Source organism: Hippichthys cyanospilos, chromosome 15 (assembly GCF_059441005.1).
Source record: "Hippichthys cyanospilos isolate Australia breed blue-spotted pipefish chromosome 15, RoL_Hcya_1.0, whole genome shotgun sequence".
Classification (NCBI taxonomy): Eukaryota; Metazoa; Chordata; class Actinopteri; order Syngnathiformes; family Syngnathidae; genus Hippichthys; species Hippichthys cyanospilos.
In genome coordinates, this window is record NC_142383.1 from 1,882,288 (window position 1) to 1,899,427 (window position 17,140).

General features: G+C 39.6%; 1 protein-coding gene across 3 annotated transcripts in view; it reads left to right on the plus strand.

Annotated features, from left to right (window-relative positions):
• Positions 1–17,140, plus strand: part of LOC148411328 (solute carrier family 12 member 2-like) — a 94,116-nt gene that overhangs the window by 32,731 nt on the left and 44,245 nt on the right. For all 3 annotated transcript variants that reach the window (XM_088435178.1, XM_088435177.1, XM_088435176.1), the window contains exons 6-12: positions 1,618–1,728; positions 2,046–2,154; positions 5,476–5,600; positions 12,350–12,434; positions 12,572–12,729; positions 12,823–12,930; positions 14,684–14,807. In XM_088435178.1, coding sequence (XP_088291304.1) covers positions 1,618–1,728; positions 2,046–2,154; positions 5,476–5,600; positions 12,350–12,434; positions 12,572–12,729; positions 12,823–12,930; positions 14,684–14,807 — 820 coding nt within the window. The remainder of the gene's footprint in view (positions 1–1,617; positions 1,729–2,045; positions 2,155–5,475; positions 5,601–12,349; positions 12,435–12,571; positions 12,730–12,822; positions 12,931–14,683; positions 14,808–17,140) is intronic.

The window sequence follows — 17,140 nt, forward strand, 5'->3', positions numbered from 1 at the left end:
AGCTTTCCTGCACTGTGCAGGGTTTATAAGGTTCACGTGTCCATGCAGTAAAGTGCCTGGTGATGAGGTAGATTAGCGCGTGAGGAATTTATTCAGAATCTGAATGGCCTGCGAGTAGAAGTTGTTTTCCAGCCTGGCACTCCTGGCCCTCAGGCCCCTGTAGCGTCTGCCTGATGGCAGCAGTTCAGACAGGTTGTGTTGTGGGTGAGAATTGTCCCTGATGAGGTTGTGTGTCCTCCGCAGAATGCTGGTGTGATAAATGTCCTACAGTGAGGAGAAGGCTACTCCACAGATGCGCTGTGAGGTCTTGATCACACGCTGGAGAGCCTTCCTTTCTTATGCTGTACAGTTGCCGTACCAGACTGTGATGGAGGTGTAGAGGACCCTGGATTGTACATCCGTAGAAGTTGTTGAGAATCTTTGCTGACATGCCAAATTTCTTTAGTCTCCTGATGATTTGTTGAGTGTTGTCGGACCGGGTGAGATCCCCGCTGATGTAGGTGCAAAGGAATTTGAAGGCTTTCACCCTATCCACCTCTGTCCCATTGATGAAAAGTGGTGGTTTGTGCGGCTTCAACTGCCGTTTTGGGTTTATGATCAGTTCTTTGGTCTTGTCTGTATTGACATGGAGATTATTGCTGGGACACCAGGCCATAAAGTCTGCCACCTCTATCCTATATGATGTCTCAACCCGACCAGTGATCAACCCGGTGACTGTAGTGTCATCTGCATGCTTAATTATGCTAGGTGCATGGCTGAGTAGGGCTGCGCGCACACAGTCTTCCTTCATCCCTGCTTTTTATGGCCAGCTTACTAGGGCGCAAAATTTAGCAGAGATTATTTAAAATTTGAAGGATTCCAAGAGAACTGAAATTATAGTCCTGACTCCACTCAATTTCAAATTCTCTGTGCCAAACCTTAATAAGGGCAAACACTCTTAAATCCATTTGGACATGATGCAAAGCATAGAAAACTAACTAAATAGACAGATCTCTACCTATGTACACATTAAAGCCTTCTTTATACCACCACATATGCTTCATCGATTGGGCAATGAAATAACCCTAACCCACCCAAATCTTGTTGATTCTTTACGCGTTGGAGAGTTTTTGGATTTAACATTGGACTCTGATATTGGGAGCTAATATTTCATTCATCTTAATATGTAAAGATACTGTAATTTGCCAGAAAATCTGAGACTATTCAGATTTCATTGTCTGAAATCAGCATTATGACAATATTTTTTTAAACACTTCCATTCCTTTAGTGTTGCAGCTGTCAAAAAAACTTCATTTTGTCCTCAATAATCTTGCTGGCAAGAATGATATTTTGTACAAGTTAGGTGTTAATTTCTCTGTTTGGACAGTTACTTATCTTGCTACTTGTGATGTACTGTCATTGTGATTTACCTCAACCAGAGCAAAACATTTTTATAATTTATTTCCTTGGCCACACTGGAAAGGATCAGTTGAATTTAATAGGAAGATAATGTAAATGTTGGTTTACTGCTGCATAATTTATCGACACAATCACTTCATAACCATGTGCGCATTTTGAAAGGAAACCACTGATTGAAAATATAAAATTGTTGATCAATATTAAATTCTCATCTTTCAGGGTGTGGATGCCATCATGACGGATGAAATCAATGATATTCGAATTATTGGCACCATTACTGTAATCCTTCTCCTGGGCATATCTGTTGCAGGAATGGAATGGGAAGCAAAGGTATGATTCATTTCCAACCTATAATACTTGGAAAGCCTGCATTTAACGACATAGATCAAGAGTCACCAAAGCAGGGCCTGCGGGCATTAGTTGAGCACAGGTCGCCTGCAGGTCTGTTTTGCAAACAACGAATAGAAATAGTAATAGAACATTAGAATTTTCTTGACTTTTTTTACTTTGCTTTTCTAAGAATTTTACAAATAAACATATATGACATTTAAATCACATGTTAGGCTGTCAGAATCAAAGTGTGCATTCACATGATCGACATTAACATTAATTAACCTATAACAATAACTTTATAATTTCTCCTTTAGGCTCAGATCTTCTTGCTGTTTGTACTCATCACAGCAATAATCAACTACTTCATTGGAACCTTTATTCCTGTTCAGTCAAAGAAATCTGCTGGCTTCTTTGGTTATGACGGTATGATATTTTGTTTTGATGTTTTTATGTTGTCATAGGAGGTCCTGACCTGTCCTGGTTTAAATCTTACTAAGCCAGTCGGAGTTTTTCATTCTAGGTTGGTAATGTTCAATGTCCTTTTGTGCATCCCTTGCTTGCTGAGTAAACCAAGGGTCCTTTTCCTTTTTTCCCACTAATCTTTTACTGCTTTGGTCCATCCACAAATATAATGTAAAGTCTCTTTTCATTGTTATACTGATGACTGCCAAATGTCCTATTGAAATTGTCAAAATGCCGCTTGGACAAGGTCAAAGCATGGATGACTTAAAATTTCTCACAATTTGATGAGAAACATCTGAGGTGGTATATTTTTCACTGAACTAACTTTGGAGTGAAGCTGGGCTCTGCTCTGAGACTGGATGCAGAGATCAGTGCCATCGTAGTTTGCTAATGTTTCATAACTTATCAAGGGGCTCGGTACCCTGTACTCCCAAAGCACCCCGCACAGGACTCCCCTAGGCACACGTTTGATCGCCTTTTCCAAATCCACAAAATACATTGTAGACTGGTTGGGCAAACTCCCATTCACCCTGCCAAAGGTGAGGAACTGCTCCACTGTTCCATGGCCGAGATGAAAACCATACCGCTCCTCCTCCTGAATCTGAGGTTCTACTTCCTGACAGAACCTCCTCCACAAAACTCCTGAATACAGTGGTACTATGGCGTTATATTTGTGTATATAATTGCGAGCGCGCAAAAAAAAAAAAATTGAGCGGAGAAAATAAAACTTAGTTTGCAAACGAACAAATGAGAGTGCGTCACATCGACTTGGGCGGGAGGAGGTGGGCTTATATCATTAACGTACAAAAACTAACAAGGTAGTTCTGTCAAATGATACGATACAACAACAATAATAATGTTAAAAGTAATGCCCATACATTGTTTCCAAAGAAGTCTACCTTCCCGCCCAAGTCCGTGTTGACGCACTCTCGTTTGCTCGCTCCAGGTGAACACAACAAACAATCTTATTGAATACTATGCTGTCAATCAATGTGCTTTTACAAGCTCTGATTGGCTATCTTTGCGGCACAAACGTAACATGTGAGCAGAACTGAGCGCACGCAGAGAATGACTCGAGCGAGTAAGAGCTCCATGTTGAGCAAACGCGATGTTGAGCGAGGGAGGAGTATTGCGAGTGAGAGCGAGATGTTGAGCGAGAGCGGGCTATAGCGAGTGAGCAAAAAGGAATTTTGAGCGAGAAACTTCTTTTCAATCGTTTTTTTCCTGCGCTCAAAATCTTTTTTCGCTCGCTCAGTTTTATTTTCTGCGCTCAAAAATCTGTTTTCGCTCGCTCAGTTTTATTATCTCCGATCAATTTTTTTTTTTTTGCGCTCTCACAATTGTGTCACAAATATAACTCCATATGGTACCTCTACTTATGAAATTAATTGGTTCCAGAAGAAACTCCTTAACAATAAAAATTGTAAGTAGAGTTGTGTCTTCCATGTAAATGCTCTAATCCGTTCCAAGACCCCCAAAATTCAGACATATGTTTTATGAAGCATAAAAATACATCAAACACATGTAACAAATACAATTAGAATATTATGCAACACATGAGAGGCGTGCATAGTGCAAAAAACAAGACAGGAGTAAAGAATAAAAATGATGGTCATTTCCCTTTTAACTTTCGTTTTTTGCCTTCTTTGGTTCATGTTCTCTCCCAAAGTGTTTTTTTGTTTGGCGTTTTTTAAAGAACTGTTCGAAGGACGGTAGCTTTTGTTTTGATTTTTTTAACAAGTCTTCGAAAATGTCCAAGGCAAGGCAACGTTTTCTAAAAAAGGCCGTTCTCATACAACGTAGCCTTTGTGGTCAGCGCTACTTGCCTCACTGAGAGATGATGTCCATACTGTGGCCATGCCTAGATTATTACCTCTGAATAGCTGACCAGCAAGTTCAATTAATGTTGTTAAATCACTTCTAAAAACTCCTCTTCTCTCTCTGGAATTTAACTCAGGTTGAGGTTTGAAATATTTTTTAAAAGCCATTCAAATCGATCTGTCTAGTTGCTTCAGTTCAGTTCAGTTCCTATTTGGAATTACTGGGAGTGATGGCAAAGCCCTTTGTGACTGTGTTGAGTGGAGAGGGCTGATGGTGGTGGTGGTGGGGGGGGGGGGGGGGGAGCCTGGCCTGTGAGCCGGAAGTGTGCCCAGCAGGCCGCACACACGCAATGAGCAGGTCACATTGTAGCCTAGATTCCTGTTAGTGGGAGTTCAGTGTTGTATGGAGGCTTCCATACTCCGTAAGTATGGTTGTTGGAGCATTTTCTCTTGTTCAGAAACTCAGATACTGATGAGTGGCACCTCTTCCAAGTGAGTTACACAACAGTGAGAGCAGCATATGTACATGAAACAGACTTCCTATTTGTTTTATGCACCAGAATGTTGGTGAAATTACAACATGCACGAAATCACTTTGATAATAGGAATGTGTCATTCGATGCGTGCTGAATTGAGCCAAGGTCTTTTGGGAAGAGTAATGATTACACTGTATGACATGTAAGTCTTTGTCATTACAATAACAGTGTTCAAGCACTAATGGAAATACAGTATTAATAAAAAGTACTTACATTCTTCTACATGCCTGTAAATTGTACTCTTAAGTTTTTTAATTTATATAGCTGACTGTGTTCTCTGTGTTGATTACATTATTAGAAAAATGTACTTTTTTGCATTATCTGTGTAAAAAAAACATTTGATTGTCACTCCAGTATTACTACAGTATTTTTGTGTTCAGTAAGAATTTATTTCTTGACTTGCTTAAAGTGACAATATGTAAGATTTAGACCATTTTTATTAAAAAAAAAGAATACATTAATGACTAAACAGTATGTTTTAAATATAATCGTAGGTCTAGTTATCATGAAATTATATTACATTAGGGTGGTACTCCTCCGGTGGTTGTCATCTCTGTTGTAGCTACAGACAGCCGGAGGATGAGTATATTTTGCTTCATTTACCGCAAAGCCCTTAAAGCTCCCACGGGCACATGGGAAAATTTACACACTATTTAAGCAAAGTAATGACTTGATTTACTTGATTTATTTTTTACTTTTCACCCATGTGTACCGAACCAAAAACTACGATCCCAAAACTGAGAACCGAACCGAAACATGACTTTAATGAACCAATATACCTCTCGAACATGTATATATAATGTACAGTCTACTGTAATCACTGCTGACTCATGCTGATTAAGAGTTTGAGCATGGTCTGATTATTATTGGTCATTACTGTTATTGATTTTAAGCTTTTTATAACAGTTCTGTTTGTGTTCTCTTAGGTGCTATCATGTGGGAGAACATGGGTCCTGACTTCAGAAAAGAAACATTCTTTTCTGTCTTTGCCATCTTTTTCCCTGCAGCTACTGGTATTCTAGCTGGGGCCAACATTTCTGGAGATCTTGCTGTAAGTAAATAGTTTTCAAATTTCAGAAATGTGTAGTTAACGCCAGATGGAGACAAAAGTGGAGATTTTCGACCAACAATATGGTTTTATTCCGGAAATGGGCAAGACTGTTGTCACATCAGCTCGGCATGTGCTGATGGAAAAGTACTGTACACACAAAGACAAGCTGCTGCATGTGTCAGTGAATTACGAATTACTGTATGGCAGGGTCACATTTCCAAGGGAGGTGCTGTGCTACAGACTGATTAAATCAATCAATCAATCAATCAAATTTTATTTATATAGCCCTAAATCACCGAAGTCTCAAAGGGCTTCACAGAATGAAAAGAGGTCATACAGAGACATCTTTTCAGTATAGGGTACACAACAGCATCCCCTGTCAAAGCTCCCAGAAGGGGAAGGAAAAACTCAAAAACCCCAATTTGGGGAAAATCAGAAACCTCCAGAAGGGACCACAGGTGGGAGGAGCCCCGTTCCAGGCCCACAGGTTGAAGTGGATGCTGCATGTACCAGACACAGAAACAACATAAATTACAGAAAACATATTGTGCTATATAGTGCAGTGATGTCTTGACAGCAGGCAAAGCCATTGGGCAGGAACCATCCCACATTCCAGCCAGGTGGACTGCAGACGGCCAAACTCTTAACCCGTGATGGTCGACCAGCGCAGGACCCAATGGAGGCGGTCAAGTCAACCCTCACCATCTAGCTAGCCCCCTCTCCCAGCCGGAAGAGGGGGGCAGGAAAAAAGAAAAAAGAAGAAGGCTACAGACAGGCTAAATTAACTAAATGCTTTTGAGTATAAATGTGTTTTTAGTCGGGATTTAAAGATTTCTACTGAGGTGGCTGCGCGAACTTCCATAGGTAGGGCATTCCATAGTACTGGCGCGCTAATGGAAAATGCCCTTGATCCCGCAGACTTCTTTTTAGCCCGTGGGGTCGATAGCAAACCGACATTTTGCGATCGAAGTTGTCGGGACGGAACATAAGGTGATACTAAGTCGACGAGATAGGAGGGAGCTAAACCGTGTAAAATTTTATAAGTAATTAACAGCACCTTAAAATCACATCTCACGTGTATTGGAAGCCAATGCAGGTCAGCTAGAATCGGAGTAATATGATCAAACTTTCTCGTCCTTGTCAATAGTCTCGCTGCTGCATTCTGTACACACTGCAGGCTTTTAATGTAGGACATGGGAAGTCCAGAAAACAAAATGTTGCAATAGTCTAGGCGCGACGTAACAAATGCATGAATTAATGTTTCTGCATCGCTAAGAGAAAGAATAGGGCGAATTTTAGCTATATTGCGGAGGTGGAAAAACGCCGTTCTTGTCATGTTATTAATATGTGTTCGAAAGGAGAGAGTTGAGTCAAATATCACGCAGAGATTTTTTGCAGAACTACTTTGGGAAATAATACTGTTTTCTAGGTTCAGCGTATTCTTAAGCAAGTGCTGATGAGGAGCAGGGCCAATAAATAACATCTCAGTTTTATTAGGGTTGAGAAGCAGAAAATTGGAAGACATCCATTGTTTAATCTCAGCAAGGCAAGCCTCCAGTTTACTGCACTTGCACGGATCCGTTATTTCTAAGGGCATATAGAGTTGGGTATCATCAGCATAGCAATGAAAACTAATAGCATGTTTCAGAGGAGGAATCATGTAGATGTTGAACAGTAAGGGACCAAGTACTGACCCCTGCGGGACACCACATGAGACTGAGAAAGACTCAGAGATCGCATCACCATAAGAGACACTATGCGTCCTTCCCAGGATGTAAGATCTGAACCAAGAAAGTGCTGATCCCGAGATACCAACACATGATCTAAGACGTTCTATAAGAATATGATGATCAATAGTGTCAAATGCGGCACTAAGATCAAGCAGTAATAATATTGATGAGATGTTGGAATCCAAGGCCAAGAGAAGATCATTCGTCACCTTTACTAGGGCTGTCTCAGTTGAGTGGTTGGCCCTAAAACCTGACTGAAGGAGTTCAAATCTATTGTTGTCTATCATAAAATTGCTAAGCTGTTGTGTTACAACTTTCTCAAGAATTTTGGCGATAAACGGAAGGTGTGACACTGGCCTATAGTTAGAGAGATCTTCAGGATCTAGGTGAGGTTTCTTAAGTAATGGTTGAATGACGGCCGTCTTAAAAGTCTCAGGTACAATGCCAGAGGAGAGTGACAGGTTGATAATATTCAAGACAGATGACCCTAAGACCGGGAATAAATCTTTGACGAGTTTGCCTGGAAGCGGGTCGAGCATGCAGGACGTCTGCTTTGCTGCATTAACCAGTTGTGTAAGACACTCCAGGGATACTAAATCAAACTGGGACAGGATAGCCAGACTTTCATGAACCTGATTGTCCGAACTAGCATCAACAATTACAGTCGGCTAAAAATGCAGTAAATTCATAGATTAAGTGTTTATATGTTAGTTTACTGACTTTAAGATTGTTGTTCATTTATTATTCAACAGATACTACATGATACACCATACATGAGCCAAAATAAATGTGAAGTTCAACGTAATGACTTGCGTACTCTTTCACCGGAGTCTTGGTGCAGATAACCAGTCCTGAGAACAAATTCTCAACAAACTAAGTAATATTAGTTATTTAAATAATATACAATAATGTTAATAAGGATAATGTAATGTTAAATTAAGAAATGAAACAAAATACGCAAAAAATACAAAAAAACGATTGCTTATGGTTACTGCGGTTATATTGGGGCGTACACAGAAATCTAGGAACTGATACCCTACTTCGCGGGTTTCAGACTTCGCGGAGGGTTGACACCCCCCATTAACCGTGAAGTAGGGGGGATCACTGTAATCATAAATGCAAATTAATCTGGAACATTACCACCATCAATATTTAAAATATTTTATCCCGGAGCTAAAGGTATGAACCATTGATCAGATATTTTTTCTAAATGACATTAATCATTAGATTCAGAATTTTTGGGGGGCAGTTCGAAAACGTTTATAACTTCCCATACTTTGACAATGAGATTCCCACTGCACAACTTGGTGCCATAAATCCAATCCAATCCAACTTTATTTGTTAAGCATTTTAAAACAACCACAGATGACCAAAGTGCTGTACAGAGAAATAAAAACATCGTAAAAACAAACACAACAGCACAAGGACATGAAACGCTAAATCTGATAAGACAAATAAGTAAGGGTCAAAAATAGAATAAAATGAAGGATAAAAATAATAAAATAGTGAATAAAAATGATAGAGATAAAAGAATAAAGGAATAAAATAAAAGTAAAAAGTCCACTGTCTTACTAAGTGTTAAACGCCAAGGAGAAGAGGTGGGTTTTGACAACGGATTTAAAAACAGGCAGGGAGGAGGCCTGTCTAATGTGCTGAAGCAGGTTGTTGCAGAGTTTTGGGGCTGCAACAGCAACGGCACGGCAATTACACTACACAGCGCAAAAGCAAAGCCTGGTTCCCTATGCACTACTGAAGGAATCTAGAAAAAAGCTTCTTGCCTTAAACAAGTTCCTAGCGTGTTCGTTTTTGTTGAAAGATCGCCCATACCACAACATAGTGAAACAATTGATTTAATCCAGACAGAGTGGGAAAGTACACAAGGCCTCGGGCCAGTCCTGCCATGGGTCGGAGCAGAAAATGGCAACGTTTCACCTTCAACATTCAGTTCTTATACCCTTTTGGGGCATCTAGTCCCACTGTGGAATGCAAGTGTGTGTGTGTGTGTGTGTGCGTGCACGTGCGTGCGTGCCTGTCGGTGTGTGCGTGTGTGCGTGCGTGGGGGTCTGTTTGCGTGGGGATGGTGTCTTCAAAAGTCTTTGTTCTGCCGGCCATTCTTTGAAGCGGGAGGAAGTCTGAGCACCATAAAACTCTGACTGATATCTTCTCTTGAAGGCCACACCTAGCCTTTTGCCCATGGTGGAATGTTGGTCGGGGGATGCCATCTGTTCCTTTTGGAGGTGCCGACTTGTCTTTATTTCCCCTGGGCCAGGACCATATCTGCTTTATACTGACATTACATCGTCTCAATCTTTATTAGAATAACACAGTTCCATGTACACACTATTTTATTGATATATTGAATTTGAAAAATATGAATTTCCTTCACCCCTGCCATCGCATCGCACCTCAACTAGAGAAGGACTATACCAGAGAGATGATAGATTAAGGTCAATTGCACCTAGGAGGAAACTGTAGGCAAAAGTGAAGATTCATGTATGGGCTGAAGGAAGACATCCTGAGTCAGATAAGCCAAAATAGAAGAAAACGTATGGGATGTTCATCTTCACATTACATTACATTACAGTCTCTTTCTCTTAGCATTGATTATCTCAGTCAGAGATTCACTTCCGCACCGGATAATGTTACCGGAGACATACTCTGGCATGTAACACAGGTTGTGCCGGACTGATCGAATCTTCATCTAAAGAAAAAATAAAAAGGCTGCATAGCCTAGTGAACCAAATTGAACCTAAAGAAAACGTAGCAAAGCTATTACTTTTATGATTGGATTGAATGAATAAAGTAATATTTTCTGATGGCTCTGTCAGTGATTTTTATTTTTCAACAGGGACAAATAGCAAACTTTCTTCATATAAAAATCCCCCAAACATTCACAATAAATAAATGAAGAGGTGTTATTCAAGGCATCATCAGTATATTTTCTCAGGGAAATGGCAAAAGTAGGTGAAGTTGTTTTACAAAGACATAAATAATATCAGCACTTTTTTATAGTGAAATATTTTTCAAAATTTGAAAAAATTGTGTTACAGTGGGCCTCTGGTTTACAAGATTAATCAGTTCCATGGTTATGATCGTAACGCAAATTCACCGTATGGCAGGCAATCCAAACCTATGTTAATAACGCGTATAAAACCCCAGGTAAAAACATCAAAATTGCACATACTGTACATATTAAAAATTGGTATCAAAATAATGTGAGTGCTATAATACGGTGGTCCCCAACCACCGGATCAACTGGTACCGGGCCGCGTGGGTTGCACCCGAAATAATGTTTTGGAGATGATTTAGTTAAATGGTACGCGCACACGGAATGCGAATGAGGCGAAAAAGCGGAGCGTTTTGTATTGTAGTCAATGGAGTTCGCGTGACTGGGCGCGAATGCACGTCGGGCGAATGGAGCGACGCGAATGGCCGCGCGCAGTCACAAGAAGTGAAATTTCGCCTTTCGCGTGGTTACATTTTTTTTACTTTTTCCGCATTTCGGTTCGCCACAGCCAATCAACTTTTGGAACATTCAATGGCTCACGCAGGGGGCAGGAATAATTAATGGCGGCCGCTTTGCGGTCACTGGGAGCGATCCAACTCGGCCAGCTTAGCTTTCAATACAAAACAGAGCCAAGCAAGAGCACTCAGCTGGCTTGTAGAAAGGCGGAAGCGAGAACTTGGGACAACTGGTATGCGCAGCGTTTGCTTCACTTAACAGCTGTTGAAGCGTAGTTACTGTGCTACGCTAACGATAGCGCAGCATTGTCAGCACAATATTTAGCAGGTCCCCCCCCCCCACAATATTACCGTTGGCCTCTGGCGTGCAGCCCACGCGGCCCGTTATCAGAAGGATGATGTGGCTTTTACAGCAGCCAGCCCCCACACACCCCCGGGTCCACAATATAAATGTAGGGCGTTGACCGGTCCGTGGTGATCAAAAGGTTCGGGACCACTGCTATAATATACATGCATACAATTACATATCATAAATAGAAAAACATATAAATATATCCTCACATGCGCTTCACCAACAGTCCCAACACAAAATATCCATGTCTAGATACAGTTATTCTAACATAAATCATCTTCTTACTTCTCTCTTGAACATCACTAGCAATCTTGGGATCCATGGCTAACCAATTAAAGTTTGAAATAAGCACAAAAATGCACTATAAATATGTTTTTGTAAACACTCACGCGAGAACAAAGCTTTGCTATTTCCATACAGTTCATGTCCTGTAGTTGTGCCATGCATGGGACACAATGCTGAAAACTCAGCAGGTGAAAATAGACAATTGGACAATATCCAAAAGTGTGTTCTCATTCACAGACAGGGAATATGAGATAATATGAAATATTTTCCTTTTATTACAAAGCTTCTCCTTTAAATTGATGGAGTGTTTGTCCACACGTTCAGCGGCTGTGTTTCTGGTTAGTTTCACATTTCTTTGTTGCCATTTGTTTGGGCAAACTTTTAGCATAAAGTTTTTGATAAAATTCCTCTCGGTAAATTGGCCAGGCTGATTTTCCAGCCACATCTGGGAACATGGAATCTGACAACCACCTTGTTTGAAAACCACGGTTCTCAGGATGCACCTTCCACTTTTCCATTTTTTACTGTCTAGACTTCTGAGGAATAATGAAATGATGCCAGCTCCCACTCGCGTCTGCCACTGTCTCATTGTGGGAAATTTAGTATTGGTGTGTGTGTAAAACATCTATGACCCACAAGCTGCAGTAGGCTTGTGGGCCAGTTCTAACAATAACTCCAAATCATCCTGGGGGTCATAGAAAACCTTCTTTCTGGTTGGATCTGGTCCTCAGGCCATAACTATAACATATGTGACCTAAACTGTTCAATTTTATTGAGCTTGTTGTATTAGTTTTCAAGGTAATCACATTTAAATCATTGTCAAATTTTACTGGGACATCCTCAAATGCATGCCTGAATGAAGAGTATTTTCTCCAACTCCACAATTTTCATTTATGTTTTTCCTTGGATGTCCTTTCTAGGACCCACAGCTGGCCATTCCCAGAGGAACACTCCTGGCCATATTGATCACAGGGATAGTTTATCTGGGAGTTGCTGTTTCTACAGGTACTGATTTGAGTTGTTTGTACTGTCTATCCTTCATGTATATCTTTCACAGACAAAAAAAAAATTTAGATATTGCTTACTTTTTCTTATAGCAGTAATAAAATACGTTTGAGTGCCTTTGACACTTGCCATTCTAGGATCCTGTATTGTGAGAGATGCCACTGGAAATGACACAGTCAGCTCTCAGTTCCCGATAAATTGCACTGCTGCATCCTGCAAATTTGGCTATGATTTCTCTGCTTGTAAAAGTGATGAAAAAAGTGTCTGTCAGTATGGACTACACAATGATTATCAGGTAAAATGAGGTTTTTAACCTTATGATTATTTCAAACTCAATCTTTTAATTTAATAGCTTCATGAGGCAAGTAAGCGTTCATTTCGTGTCCAGGTTATGAGCATGGTTTCGGGTTTCGGGCCAATCATTACAGCTGGAATCTTCTCTGCCACCCTGTCATCGGCACTGGCGTCGTTGGTCAGTGCACCCAAAGTATTTCAGGTGAGACGTCACCATTAAAGGTATGACTTTCATAAAATTGAGTATGTGTCTCGTCTTGGCAGAGTTATCTGCCTTGCTCAAAGGCATCTTACACATGATGGTGGTGGATTTGGGGTGGTGTGCAACACACCCATTCCCCCATCCATGACATAATGTTGGTTATGGCTGTGGTCCAATCCAGGAACAATATAAAATAAATAGGTAAAAAGGCTGACTTACTGAAAACGGACCCTTCAAGAACAATGAATATGCCTTGTATCTGTGAAAAAGTTAAGGTACAATTCTACCTACGGTGTTAATGTTACTTGCAAATATGCATCATTAAATCAAGGTGACATGATTGATTGCTGCTGATGGACTATTACTATGGGCTAAATTGCTAGCTAATGTACATGTGGGCAGGCTATGCAAACTTTGCGCCCATTTTCAGGGTTTTCACTCGGGCAGTCAATATCAAATAATTTTAAAACCAATAATCCAATCGATTATTCCATCGAATGGTTTGATTCATCTTTGGAAGATGACGACAAGTCATGAGTGACAGTCAGCTGCCCATTTAGCTGCATGTTGGTTCATTGTTGTTTTTTTACATTATTTACTTCTTCTTTCATTTATTTGCGGATTCTGTGTACTCCAACTTGCAAACCAAGTTAGAAGGAAAGGCTGGACTCTGACTACAGTCACGCACATTTCCACTGCGTATGATTGAGTAAATATTAAATGACACTATCGGCACTTGGAGAGTCCCCAAAAATACAAAAAGAGTTGTGAACGTCCCACAAAAAGGACTAGGGCTGACATATGCAACCCGTCACGAAGATCTATGATGGCTCGGTTTTATGTGTTCAAATTAACCGGTAGAGGGCATTCAAGCACAAAACACAGTCTTATCATTAAAGGTATAGTGTGTAAGATTTAGACCATTTTTCATTACGGACAGCAGGGGTTGGTGTAGGTTCTGCATTTACCATTGTCCGTAGCTATAACAAACATGGCCGCCTCAGGAGAAGTGACCCCCCCATTTGATATAATTTAATGATAACCAGCCCTATGATTACATTTAAAAATATTTTTGGTCATGAAGAACACATTTATTTACAAGTTTTTTAAAATTTACAATCATTGAATTTATTCCTTTTTAATGAAAAATGGTCTAAATCTTACACACTGTCCCTTTAAAAAGAAGCAGCAGCAGAAAAAGATTAACATGACGTCATTGATTTCGTTGTTGATAACAGGCAGCTCCACTCGTCTTGATGTACTCATTGTGGAATTGTTGAAAATTGTTGAAATGTCGTCTGAAGGACTTTTAAGACACGATTACATGTGTAATGTACATATAACACTGTCAAGGAGTGAACTCAGTTGTATTTGTCGACCTTAAATGTTAATGGCTAGCTTGCTAATGCTAATAGTGATTGCTAACCATTTAGCAACATTTTGTTGGTTTTGTCTTATAATTAGAAGAATTTGAAGTAGAAGATTAAATTGGTTAAATTCAGTTATTTTATCCACTCCAACTCATGTTAAGCTTTTCTAAGTTAAACGATAACATAAATAAAAATATATTTTTTGGAGTGAGAGGGTTCTTGGTGGGGGTATTTATTCAATGAAATAATTGATAATTGGTTAATTAAAGCAGTGACAGTCCTAGTGTAGATACACGCTTAAATAATTAAAATAATTTTTTTTAAGTATGATTAGGCGTGTTAGGAACGTGCTGTATTTATGCAATATGATTCTGTTTTTACAGGCTTTATGTAAAGACAACATTTACCCAGGCCTTGGAATGTTTGCCAAAGGTTATGGCAAGAACAATGAGCCTCTTCGAGGTTACATCCTGACATTTGTGATCGCTCTTGTGTTCATCTTAATTGGTAAGTAGCTCCATTCCGTAATTAAATACAGTGCACCCCTGGTTTACAACGTCCCAGCCTTACCTTTTTTTCACCTTACGATATGGACCGTGACATTTTTTAGTCCCCTCTTTAAGCCATTTTTTCACCTTATGACATAAAAACAACTTCTCTTCTCAAACATGGCGGTCAGTGTGCATGAGTGCTCATACGTCACTGCACGTGTCACCGGTTACGTCACTACAATGCTGGTCTGCTATAGGTTGGCGTCATGACTCCCTAAGATACTATTCTGCTGTTGGTCGGTGTCACTAAGATGCTGGTTGGCGTCGCTGGTCACTAAGATGGGTACCGAAAGACTTGATTCACACTCACAAGACTTGATCTCTTACAATATCATATTTATTGTGCATTTTAGTGCTTAATTCAAACTTTAATTGGTTAGCCATGGGCCCCAAGATTGCTAGTGATGCTAAAGAGAGAAGTAAGAAGATGACGAGTATGAAAACGAAGCTTGAGATAATAAAGAAATACGAAGAAGGCTAGGCTAAGCTAAGCTACACTCACTAGCGAATATGGCCATAACAAGCTAGTCACGTCACTCAAAGGCAAATAAATCTTCTCTATATTTATGTTAATTGTATACATCTATATTATATATAAGTAGCACTTACTATACTATTTGTTACCAATTTTTTATATGTAATTACCAATTTTATGTTTTTACCTGTGGTTTTACATGCATTAGCTATAAAACATAGATTTGGATTGCCCGCTATAGGGCGAATTCGCGTTATGATCCCGACCGCGGAACGGATGAATCCCGTAAGCCGGGGGCCCACTGTAGTATTAGAGTGCAACGCAATTCGTTTTCCAAAAGTATGTGTACAAGATTTATCAAATAACGATTTGAGTTTGAGGTATTCTGAGAGAAATTGTACCTATTCTGAGAGAATACCTCAAAGATTCAATTATTTTTCCTGTTTTTGTGTGGTATAAATCTCAGGTTTTGATAATAAGTTTTCCAGGTGATCCTAGTTAAATGTACATAACTTAGGAACATTAGTGGAGTTTCCAGGTACTCTTGTCGGTTTGTTCTTTTCTTTGGAGGAAATTCAATGAAAAAGTGCAAAACGAACATGTAGAACATGCAATTTATGTTATTATTTTATGAAAACTGAGGAAGAAGACTTCGCTGTCATTGTTGCTGTGCAATTAAGCAGGAAGACCGCAGGATTTTATGTCTCCAACTTCAAAGTGAATATATATATATATATATATATATATATATATATATATATATATAAATATATATATATATACAGTGGGCCCCCAGTTTACGAGATTAATCTGTTCCGCTGTTGGGATTGTAACGCGAATTCACCATATGGCGGACAATCCTATGTTAATTAGCTAATGCGTGAAAAGCCACAGGTAAAAACATCAAAATTGTATATAAATATTACAAATTGCTATTAAAACAGTCAGGTAAGTGCTAATTATATATAATATACATGCATACAATTAAATACTATCGTAAATAAAAAATATATAAAGGATTTATTTGCCTTTGAGTGACGCTTTTTATGGCCATATTCCCTAGTAAGGGTAGCCTAGGCTAGGCTAGCTTAGCTTTTTTAATATTTCTTGATTATCTCCAGCTTCGTTTCCATATAAATCATCTTCTTACTTCTTTCTTTAACATCACTAGCAATCTTCGGATTCATGGATAATCAACTCAAATTTGAATTAAGCACTAATATGCATAATAAATACAATATTGAAAGCACTCTCACGCAAGATCAATTCTTTAGGCAGCTGTCTTTGTGACCCTGTGCGCAGACTAGCATCTTCGTGACACCAGCACGCTGACCTATGGTAGACTAGTATCTTAGGGAGTCAAGACGCCGACCAATAGCAGACCAGCATTGTAGTGACGCGTTGCAGCGGAGGCAGTTTGACATCAACAGAAAATAAGAGCAATTACATAAAAAGGCCTCAAGAGGGAGGCAAAACAACAAACAAACAACCCCACAGGTCATGAAAGTTGTTGATGTTAATCGCAAAGCGGGATAAGAGGGGATAAAAAAAAAACTCAGTATTCCACATCGTAACGTGATTAAAACGTAAGCCAGGGACGCCATAACCCGAGGTCCACTGTACTTCAAAATAATATGTGGGATATCAAGTAATGTATAAAACAAATGGCATTGGTACTCTTTTATTCTGAAGTTACACCCGGAAGCAAGGTCGTGACAACGATTTAGATTGACACTTGATCATTGTTATCTCATGGCATTGACCAGCATCTGATGCTGTTCATCAAAGCTGTGTTCTTTTTTTTTTTTTCCAAT